Source organism: Eretmochelys imbricata, chromosome 7 (genome assembly GCF_965152235.1).
Source record: "Eretmochelys imbricata isolate rEreImb1 chromosome 7, rEreImb1.hap1, whole genome shotgun sequence".
NCBI lineage: Eukaryota > Metazoa > Chordata > Testudines > Cheloniidae > Eretmochelys > Eretmochelys imbricata.
Window position 1 is genome coordinate 53,904,174 of NC_135578.1, and position 12,118 is coordinate 53,916,291.

The window sequence follows — 12,118 nt, forward strand, 5'->3', positions numbered from 1 at the left end:
TAGTTTAGAGCAGTCTCAGGGCTGCTTTAAATTACATCAGACTGCCTATGGTCCCCAGGGACTGATTGCCAGAGTGCAGCTCATTCTGAACATGTCCCTTAAACCAGCTGTGGAAGATGGGGTGGCATAGAAGCCAGCTATGCCAGTTCTGCATCAGCTAGGCCCAGCATGGGGAGCCAGCTGCTCTCTCCCCCTTTGTGCTGCCTGGAGTGGGGCTCACAACTGAGCCCTTCATGTAGCCACGAGGTTTAAAACACCTACTCAAGCTATGTATTCTCCTTGTAAGACGACTTGGTCTCTGTATGGAGAAGCAGCTTCAAAACCCACTTTTAACCTGTTTCTTTATTCAGTTGAGGCAAACTCAGTGACTGCATGTTGGAAAGAACAGTTTACAACATGTGTACCCACTGATGAGTTCTAAATTAGTTGCAGCTTTAAAGAAAGTTCTTGGCATCACCGAGAACAGCTCAACAAAAATATTGGCTCAAGGTACAGCAGTGGTAGAACAAACAAACAAACAATAATAAAAACAAATAAGATTGTATGATGTATTAGGAAAGGGACAGAGAATAATAAGAAAAGTATTCTAATGCCATTAATACATGTCTGATACAGCCTGCATTCAGTTTTCTACATCTTGTCTCAAGTCACAGTAGATATGAAAAGGGTCCAGGGAACAGCAATAAAAATGATTACACATATCAAGGGCTTCCATATGCAGAGGACATTAAAAAAAACTAGGATGTTTACTTGACAAAGCAGAAGATTAAGAGGAACTATGAGAATGGTGCTTTTATGATATAAAATAATGAGTAGTGCAGTGCAAGTCAGCCAGGCACACCAATTTACCTTGCCTTATAAAGCAAGAGCAAAGGGCTACTCAAGTTAAACAGGAACTGGCGACAAGGAAATACTACTGTGACAGGTTGAGGTCACAGAGACCCCCTTGGAACTGCCACCTGAGGTGCTGACACTACCTCTCAGGGCATCTTCCTGGCCAGCTTGGGACTTCAGTACCCTGTCTTGTTGAGCCAGACACGCTAGCCTGCTGCAACACAGACCCAGGTCTGAACCATGTCCCGCAAAAGCTGCAGACTTAACTGAAAACAGCATAAGAAGTGCTCCTGTCTCTAGCACCCAGACACCCAGCTCCCCTTGGGATCCAAACCCCCAATAAATCCATTTTACTCTGTATAAAGCTTAGAGACTGACCAATTTATTTGAGCATGAGCTTTTGTGAGCTACAGCTCACGAAAGCTCATGCTCAAATAAATTGGTTAGTCTCTAAGGTGCCACAAGTACTCCTTTTCTTTTTGCGAATAGACTAACACGGCTGTTACTCTGAAACCTGTATAAAGCTTATACAGGGTAAACTCATAAATTGTCTTCTCTCTATAACATGGATAGAGATATGCACAGCTGTTTGCTCCTCCAGGTATTACTTACTTACTCTGGGTTAATTAATAAACAAAAGTGATTTTATTAAGTATAAAAAGTAGGATTTAAGTGGTTCCAAGTAATAACAGGCGGAACAAAGTAAGTTACCAAGCAAAATAAAACAACCACACACAAGTCTATACAGTAGGAAACTAAATGCATTGTAATCTCACCCTCAGTGATGTTCCAATAAGCTTCTTTCACAGACTAGACTCCTTTCTAGGCCCAATCCTTTCCCCTGGTACAGTCCTTGTTCCAGCTCAGGTGGTAGCTAGGGGATTTCTCATGACCACAGCCCCCTTTGTTCTGTTCCACCCCCTTTTATAGCTTTGGCACAAGGTGGGAATCTTTTGTCTTTCTGGGTCTAAACTCCTCCTTCTAAATGGAAAAACACCAGGTTTAAGATGGATTCCAGTATCAGGTGACATCGTCACATGTCCTGTGAGACCCCCCAAGCCTTCATTTTTTCTGGCCTGACTCACAGGAAGGTTTGCAAGTAAACAGAGCCATCTACAATCAATTGTCCTGGTTAATGGAAACCATCAAGATTCCAAACCACCATTAATGGCCCACACTTTGCATAATTAGAATAGGACCTCAGAGTTATATTTCATATTTCTAGTTTCAGATACAAGAATGGTACATTCATACAAATAGGATGAACGCACTCAGTAGATTATAAGCGACATAATGACACCTTACAAGAGACCTTTTCCATGAAGCATATTCCAGTTACATTATATTCACACTTATTAGCGTATTTTTATAAAATCATATGGAGTGCAACATCACACCATCCTCCTGAACTTACTGCCAGAGATGTGGACACTCTCCAGGGTGGAGGCAGTATACCTAAAATTCCTCTTTGGGCTCCCCTCTGGGGTAGACACTACTGTGTCCCGCAAAAGGGAAGGTGACTCTGATCCAGCTGTGGGCTCACAGCTACCAGCTTTGACAGACCCTTTAATGGCCAGCAAAATCCCGCCCCCACTTTCACTCAGGTTGGGCATACTTCCAGCTACAGAGTCCTTGTGGTCTGTTCCCACTGCAGCTGTCCCCAGGACCCCAACTTCTACCTCCAGGATACAGATCTCTGTGCACCTCCATGACAGCCTGTTCATGCGTCTGGGTCTCAATTTGTGCTTTTCTCTGGGCCTCAGTTGCTTTGTCTTTTAAGTCCAGGGTTTGCTGGTGGGCAGCCTTTTCTTTTTCCAGGGCAGCGTTTCCCCGGGCAAATTGCGCATCAGTTTCCATTTGTCTTCCCTTGAGACTGTCACTTGATGGGCTGGGACTCCCTCAGAACCCCCTCCTGCCAGAACAGGCACCCCTCCACTCCTGTCTTCCTGAGTTAGACACTCCAGTCAGCTTCAGCACAGATCCAGAGGTTGGGCCACACCCCACTGCAGTTCACTGAAACTGAGATCCATTCAGCTTAGGGGCTTCTTAGTTAACAGAGACTTTCCCAGTGCCCCGTGTTCAGCCTTTCCGGGCAATCTGCAACCTGTGCAGATCTAGCACCTTCTGATCTTCACTTCTTACTTATTTTGCTTACTTTTTTGTCCCTATTTCCTGAAAATAAACTGAAAATAACAAACCGGTAACCGGTCTGTTCTCCAGCCAGCACACTTAAAACTCACTTAAAATCACTACCAGCATTTCAAAGCAATCAGCTGTGCACAGACCCTGCTCGCTGTGCCACTGTGACAGGTTGGGTCACAGAGACCCAGTGCTGAGACTACCTCTGAGCCCATTTTCCTGGCCAGCTTGGGACTTCAGTACCCTGTCTTGTTGAGCCAGACACTCTAGCCTGCTGCAAACACAGACCCAGGTCTGAACCACGTCCCCCAAAAGCTGCAAACTTAACTGAAAAGAGCGTAAGAAGTGCTCCTGTCTCTAGCACCCAGACACCCAGCTCCCAATGGGATCCAAACCCCCAATAAATCTGTTTTACTCTGTATGAAGCTTATACAGGGTAAACTCATAAATTATCCGCCCTCTATAACACTGATAGAGAGATTTGCACAGCTGTTTGCTCCCCCAGGTATTAATTACTTACTCTGGGTTAATTAATAAACAAAAGTGATTTTATTAAGTATAAAAAGTCCGATTTAAGTGGTTCCAAGTAATAACAGACAAAACACTGCTATGGGTACCCGCATGGCCCCACAGTATGCCAACATTATTATGGCTGACTTAGAACAACGCTTCCTCAGCTCTTGTCCCCTAACACCCCTACTTTACTTGCGCTACATTGATGACATCTTCATCATCTGGACCCATGGGAAAGAGGCCCTTGAGGAATTCCACCATTTCAACAATTTCCATCCCAACATCAATCTCAGCCTGGACCAGTCCACATGTGAGATCCACTTCCTAGATACTACAGTGCAAACAAGCGATAGTCACATAAACACCACCCTATACCGGAAACCTACTGACCGCTATACTTATCTACATGCCTCCAGCTTTCATCCAGACCACATCACACAATCCATTATCTACAGCCAAGCTCTAAGATACAACTGCATTTGCTCCAATCCCTCAGACAGAGACAAACAGGATCTCTATCAAGTGTTCTTAAAACTACAATACCCACCTGGTGCAGTGAAGAAACAGATGGACAGAGTCAGAAAGGTACCCAGAAGTCACCTACTACAGGACAGACCCAACAAAGAAAGTAATGGAACGCCACTAGCCGTCACCTTCAGTCCCCAACTAAAACCTCTCCAGCGCATCATCAAGAATCTACAACCTATCCTGAAGGACGATCCCTCACTCTCATAGATCTTGGGACACAGGCCAGTCCTTGCGACACAGGCCAGTCCTTGCTTACAGACAGCCCCCCAACCTGAAGCAAATACTCACCAGCAACTACACACCACACAACAAAAACACTAACCCAGGAACCTATCCCTACAACAAACCCCATTGCCAACTCTGTCCACATATCTATTCAGAGGACACCATCATAGGACCTAACCACATCAGCCACACCATCAGGGGCTCATGCACCTGCACATCTACCAATGTGATATATGTCATCGTGTGCCAGCAATGCCCCTCTGCCATGTACACAAAAGAATAAATGGACATAAACCAGAGGTCAAGAATTATAACATTCAAAAACCAGAAGGAGGACATTTCAATCTCCCTAGACACTCAATAACAGATTTAAAAGTGGCAATTCTTCAACAAAAAACCTTCAAAAACAGACTCCAACAAGAAACTTTAGAACTGGAATTAATTTGCAAACTGGACACCATCAAATTAGGCCTAAATAAAGACTGGGAGTGGATGGGTCACCACAGAAACTAAAAATTAATTTCCCCATGCTAATTTCCCCCTACTGTTACTCATACTTTCTTGTCAACTGTTTGAAATGGGCCACCCTGATTACCACTGCAAAAGTGATTTTTCCTCCTATTGATAATAGTGTAAGCAGAGTCAGGATGACGCTGACATCTGGTGGTGAGTTGTGGTGGGTTGTGGAAAAGAACTTCAGGGGCTGATCTCATTTGCATAGGCACACCCACCCAGCCTAGATGGTCACTTTGGCTGCTGTGGGATCCCCAGTTTATCTGTTATTGGGGCAGGAAGAATAAAGTGTTATTATCCTAATTATGTGAATCAATATGTGTTATTATCCTAATTATGTGAATCAATTATGTGGACAGTGGAATTGTACTTGGCTTTTTGTTATGATGGAGGGACTCACCATCAACTAAGTAGCACTCGCTAGGCAAGGGACCTGGGTTCCAAAACTCAGTGACTAGAGAGAGGTTGGGGATAGGTCTTTATACTTTGTGGTATGGGTCCCTTCTGAGGGCCCTAAATGCCAACTGTACCTCCTTTCTCCACTGTGTAATAGCAGAGCTAATTTTGATTCTACTAGGAGTCTGGTTATAGATTGCAGAGCTGAATTCACTTTGGGCTAATGATACACCAGCACTGGGGTTTCTCTACTATGAGCTGAAATCACTGAGCACTGTGTTAAGTAGTAGGAGGCCTGAAGATATATTGGTGAGCAGCTTGCTTGATGGCTACTGAGTAGGAGCAGCTGGTGGAGAGGAGCGGCTGGTGGTGAAAGCTGTAGCAGAAACTCATGGAGAGGCGGGGCAGTCAGCTGTCAGAGCATGTAAGGCGCCCCTTTACTCCTCCCCCCCATTTCCACATAGACTGGTGGGGGCGGAGGGTTTAAAACTCTGCAGATGAACTTTTGAACTCTGGACTCACCAAGGACAGAGACTGAGACTTTTGGGTTGCTGGACTTTTGGGACTTTGGGTGACTTTTGGGTTGCTGGACTCAAGAACCAAAGGGAAAGGACACGACTCAATTTGCTTAGGGTGGGTTTTTGTTCATGGGTTGTGTTATGAATCCTGTTGGTGGTGTTTCCCCAACATAAGGCCACATTGTTTCTCTCTGTTATTAAAAGGCTTTTGCTACACTCAGACTCTGTGCTTGAGAGGGGAAGTATTGCCTCTTAGAGGTGCACGGGGGGGAGTGGGTGATATATATTTGTCCCAGGTCACTGGATGGGGGCTCAAGCCAGTTTTGCATTGTGTTATTGGAACGGAACTGCTAGATACTGAACCTGGCCCTTGTTGCTGCCAACTCTGACAGGCAGAAGGGTTACAATAGCCTACTTCCACTTGAATTGTCTCGTTAGAACTGACCGCCCACTTGGTAAGGCATCTTTTCATGTACTGTATATATATATTCTGCCTACTGTATTTTCCACTCCATGCATCTGATGAAGTGAGTTTTAGCTCACGAAGATTTATGCCCAAATAAATTTGTTAGTCTCTAAGGTGCCACAAGTACTCCTTGTTGTTGTTTTTTAGACAGAAAAAAGTAAGTTATCAAGCAAAATAAAATAAAACACCCAAGTCTAAGCCTAATACAGTAGAAAACTGAATACAGATGAAATCTCACCCTCAGAGATGTTTCAATAAGCTTCTTTCACAGTCTAGACTCCTTTCTAGTCTGGGCCCAATCCTTTCCCCTGGTACAGTCCTTGTTCCAGCTCAGGTGGTAGCTAGGGGATTTATCATGACTGCCACCTCCTTTGTTTTGTTCCACCCCCTTATATACCTTTGGCATAAGGTGGGAATCTTTTGTCTTTCTGGGTCCCCACCCCTCCTTCTAAATGGAAAAGCACCAGGTTTAAGATGGATTCCAGTACCAGGTGATATGGTCACATGTCCTGCGAGACCCCCCCAAGCCTTCATTTTTTCTGGCCTGACTCACAGGAAGGCTTGCAAGAAAACAGAGCCATCTACAGTCAATTGTCCTGGTTAATGGGAGCCGTCAAGATTCCAAACCACCGTTAATGGCCCACACTTTGCATAATTACAATAGGACCTCAGAATATTTGATATTTCTAGTTTCAGATACAAGAATGATACATTTGTACAAATAGGATGAATACGCTCAGTAGATTATAAGTTTTGTAATAAGAAAAGTAGTACTTGTGGCACCTTAGAGACTAACACATTTATTTTAGCATAAGCTTTCGTGAGCTACAGCTGTTAGTCTCTAAGGTGCCACAAATACTCCTTTTCTTTTTGCGGATACAGACTAACATGGCTGCTACTCTGAAACTTTGTAATGATACCTTACAAGAGACCTTTTCCATGAAGCATATTCCAGTTACATTATATTCACACTTATTAGCATATTTTCATAAAATTATATGGAGTGCAACATCACAACTACTTATGCAATGTTTAATTAGTGTGTGGAACCTCTTGCTGAATTATATTAATGGGACAAATACTGTAACTAAATAAGGTTTTAGTCAGACAAGTAAAGAATTAGATGTTCACAATAATCAGTTGTTTATAGTTAGGTATAGTTAAAAGGACTATCAATTCTCATACTTCAGGGCATAAGCTGATCACCAACTGAGATGAGAGAGTTTTTCTCCATAGTACACTGTTAGATAATTAGATGTACTATGGCCATTTTAAACCTTCCTATAGAGCATCCAACATTGGCCACTGCAAGAAATTGGATATAAGACTGAACTGACCATCAGCCTGACCCGGTATGGCAATTCCTATGTGCCTGTGTAACCTCCATTCATTTATCATGCTTGGCTCATTTCCACTTATTAGGCCCAGATTTGTCTCTGACCTAGTTGCCACTTCATTACAAAGTGTGCTGGTATATAGAAGCAATCTGATACTATCTCCATGGGTATGAATCCTGCTGTAGGGTTCATACAATGGTTTTCCTAATCAGTATCTGATCACTGAAATCCCCTATGATCACAGCACTGGACTTTTTTGTAGGCCTCCCCCTTTATCTGCACAAACATTTCCTAGTATCTACAGCACAGTCATATCCATAACATCTATAGCACCATCTCAAAGTTCCTGTTTCATTCCTGCTTTATCCTTCCTTTCCCCATCCAAACAGTCTCTGCTGTGTGAGCCACAACGCTAATCATATTTTTTGTATGCTAATACAATGTTTTTCTATTTTCATCTTGGCACCCCACTTTCTCAGAGATCTCCTTTCTTTGTCAGCTCTGAGTTCACTGACAATTCCTTCCTATCTATCTATGTTTCTGTGCCACACTCATCACTGCACTATCTGAATGCCATACCATCCAACCTGGGGAGGCCTGACTTCAATGACAGCTCTCTTCCTGACTGCATGTGACAGGCCCAGCTGCATTGATAGTCCCTTCCCAAGTGCCATGCAATTTGGCAACAGAAATAACCCCAGACTCTGCATAGTTTATGGGGATGCCAAAAATCCTATTCTCACAGAACCTCTGGATAGCTAGGCCTACGGGTGTTGGCTTTGTTTCTCCACAGCACACTGAATTTGTGAGGAAGTTCTCTCTTTGGTGATCATCATCTTTCCCTATTTTAGAGACCTGTGCCTGGGGACCAAGCTAAGCTATTCTATGCCATTTGGCTGAACTTATACAGAATGTGCCCTTCTTCAATGCTCTTCCACAGGGACAGGCTTCCTAAGAAACCAGAAGCTGCTGGTTATAGCACCTTCCTGCCCTTGCTGCTGGTGACACTGCCATGGCATCCTCAAATATCCTTGGGTCAAGGCTAAGGCAGCAGTTGTGAATTAATAAAGCAGAGGGATTTTTTTTTCTAGCTGTCATTCTTTAACACTGCTCAGTGATAACTTTGAACAGAGAAAAGAGAACTGCAGATCAGAAAGAATGCAATTCAAGGTTTGACTTGATTCCTGTTTTATCCTCCCCCCTCCTACCCTCAGTTTCTTGGAAACTGAACCAATAGCTGCTGCTCACATTCAGCTTAGAAAGCAATTATATAGCTTTTGCCAATACAGGAGACCCCCAGTAATTTGCACTGATGGCTTTGAGACCCATTGTGATGGTAGAATTCTGCAGTTCAGTGGACAAATATAGCTAAAGAAAAAGCATGAACACTGCATCACAAAATGGCTTTTGTTCCTTTCATTTGATCATTGTCAAATAGTTGTAATGATTTTCACTCTTCATAATGTGCCGCTGGATGTATTATACAAGTCATGAAGCCTCAGTAATATGAGCTCTCACTCCTGCACTGTTGCTCCTGTTATATCTTTGCTTACAAGTGAGGAGAATTGTGCAGATTATAAAGTGTCAGGATTATCAAGGTTCTGCTGTAGAGAGCACTGATGGGCATCAGTGGAAGAAAGGAGATCCTCGCCTGCCAGTTGCCTGTCTATTTCCAGCTCAATAACACACATTTCAGAACCCTCACCCTTCCCTGGGCACTGCCAGACCATCCCACCCAAGATCTCCTTTCAGATCCACAATGTTAATAGAACATTCCTTAATGACAGTGGGAGATGCCTGACTCTCCTAGCATATCTGGGATCAACTGCATAGCCTTGCTCTGGACAATTAACATCCTCCAGTCCTACCTTTGACACCTGAAGGGGTCTTTTCTGCTCAGAGCCCCCCTGCAGCCTGAAGCCCCAGGGGGCCCCTCCAGATAGCGTGACCAGCACCTCCTCTTCAGCTCCCATGACTTGAGCACTTTTTGTTTCTTTCCTTCTCTGATAACCTCTTCCACTCTTCAAAGCAAAACCTCAGCTCTTATGGGGTGGTGGCTCCCCCTTCCATCTCCACAAATGGAATCCACCGCCTCTGGAGTCCCCCGAAAAGCCCTCTCCTCACTTTGTCTCTCAAGCTCAGACACACGAGAGGAAAGTTCAGACCGATAAGCCCAGCCCTCCCTGCTCTTCTGCACTCTCAGCTGCTGTGCTGCCTATGATTAGGTATTTGATTCTGCTTTTGGTAAGGGGCCAGAGTTGTCCCTCACATGTGTCACGTCAATCTCACCCTCTCTGCCCCTCCACATGTACCATGGGTCTCTCACCGTTGTGTGGCTGAAAATAGCTCACCTCCTGTCTGTCTCTAGAGCTTTGTCTCACGCCCTTAAAGCTGGAAGGATTTCATTTAAGCATTTCAGTTAAAATGAATATTTCTACCTCTCACTCCCACAAGAACTCCTGGGTTCACACAGCACTCAGGAGTCATTAAAATGACAGCTGCAGGAAGAGATATGACACTAGATCAATTTCCTCACAGCAGGCTCAGTTGTAGCGCCTGGCTCAGGGAATTTGAATAAGATCACTTTTGGAGAAACACTTTCTCCTTATATCTGTGAACCCTGGCAGGATCTCCTCTTACTGTACATTCCACAACAGCCAGAGCGTTCTCCCCACAGCCAGCCACGCCTACTACTCCTGCTCTTAAATGGTATGACTACACTATATATAATTATCCACATATATGGGGTTCTAATTCTCCTCTCCGTGGTTTCTGGGGAATACCCTTGAGGTGGGGGGGGGGTTCCTGATTGGCATGGAGCTGACAGAATGGCTCTGTGACACCTTTCCTTGCAGCCTCCATTGTGGGGATATGACACCCATGGCTGGCTCATGAGAGCTGACTTGGGCTGTTTAATTGCAGTGCAGGTGTTAGGGCTTGGCCTCCCCCCTTGCAGGGTCCTAGAGCCCAGGCTGCAGAGCCCAAACAGTTACACTGCAACTAAACAGCCCCTTAGCCTGAGCCCTGTGAGCCCGTCAGCTGGCATGGGCCAGCTGTGAGTTTTTAATTGCAGTGTAGATCTATGCCCAGAGTCCCAATCGTAAATAAGAACAATGCTGAGGCTACTCTGACTTCCACCGGGGACCAAATGGGTCCCCAGACAGCTCCGGCATAAGCCTACAAGGGAGGCTGGGGCCTTCTGAAAACACAGGAAATGCAGAGTCCATATGGCGTTTTTTTCAGAATACAGAGGTTTATGAGCACACAACAGTTAGCAGCCCAATGGGGATGTTTTCTCTAAAGGGATTACTGAACCATTGATGCGGCTACAAGCACTTATGGAGTGTGATTTGGCAAGGTGTGAGCACCCTCAACTCCTAATTGGGATTTTTCTCCCATTCTTATAAAAGCTACCTCTTAATCTCATATCTACTTGCCAGAGCCTTCTGTTGCCATTTTCCAGTCTCTCCCTCTCCTATACTTTACAGCTACACATAGCTATGAGAATGCAGGGGACCTGTGGCCGTTCTGAAAGGGACATCACTAGGATATTAAAAAGTGTGTGTAGAGGACAGCATGTTGCCTCTGTTTCTCCTTCCCCTCCCCACAAGTGTTTGCACCCATAAATCAGAATAAGGAGCCAAGTGCAGATGGGATCTTTGTTTTAACATGTGCTGAAATCCTCCCTCTGGCCATAGGTTTCAGGTGGAGTGGAGAGTGCTGATATTTGGATTGACCGACAGAGTCGAGTAGGCTGAAAATGTGCATGTGTGCAGCTTTCCCAAACTGCCAGCAGTATTAGAGAGATATGAAGAATGGGGAAGGAATGAAACGAAGGACATGTCTGAGAGTGCCTGGGAAAACAAACAAGGAGAAATACAATCTATGTCTCTCTCTAGTACCATGTGAATCTCCCCCAGTCCTCCAGCAGGAACTTCTTAATTCTGCAAGATCCTTGGGGCAGAGACCTTGTCTCATCTGTATTCTGGACAGTACTGAGCACATTGTTAGCTCTCAATATATAATAAATAGTAACTGTTTTACAGTTCTGTATGATGGCATTTTGACATGATAGCTTCACATTGCATCACAGCGTGATGAGAAAAGGAGTACTTGTGGCACCTTAGAGACTAACCAATTTATTTGAGCATGAGCTTTCGTGAGCTACAGCTCACTTCATCAGATGCATACCGTGGAAACTGCAGCAGACTTTATATATACACAGAGAATATGAAACAATACCTCCTCCCACCCCACTGTCCTGCTGGTAATAGCTTATCTAAAGTAATCTTCAGGTTAGGCCATTTCCAGCACAAATCCAGGTTTTCTCACCCTCCACCCCCCCACACAAATTCACTCTCCTGCTGGTGATAGACTTTGCTAAAACTATCACTTTGTGTCACCTTTTGCTGTGATTTTGCCGTACTGTGTTGCTGTATGCTGCAACAATGCCAAACTGTGCTGCCATGTAATGACTCTTGTTTGCAATGCAATTACATTTTGATGTGAAATTGGCACAGTGTGTTTTTCTGTGATATTTTAATGTGCCACCCACACATTATACTGCCAAAAAATCAGCACACCCTTTTGTTGTTTTGGTGCAATGCCATGTTGTGTTGTGATCATATAATGGGATACACAACAGTTCT

General features: G+C 44.4%; 1 protein-coding gene across 1 annotated transcript in view; it reads right to left on the reverse strand.

Annotated features, from left to right (window-relative positions):
• The window catches only part of SYNPO2L (synaptopodin 2 like), a 62,164-nt gene extending 52,722 nt beyond the window's left edge, over positions 1-9,442 (reverse strand). Inside the window, exon 1 of the mRNA XM_077822824.1 lies at positions 9,338-9,442. Coding sequence (XP_077678950.1) covers positions 9,338-9,442 — 105 coding nt within the window. The remainder of the gene's footprint in view (positions 1-9,337) is intronic.
• Positions 9,443-12,118: the final 2,676 nt, after the last annotated feature.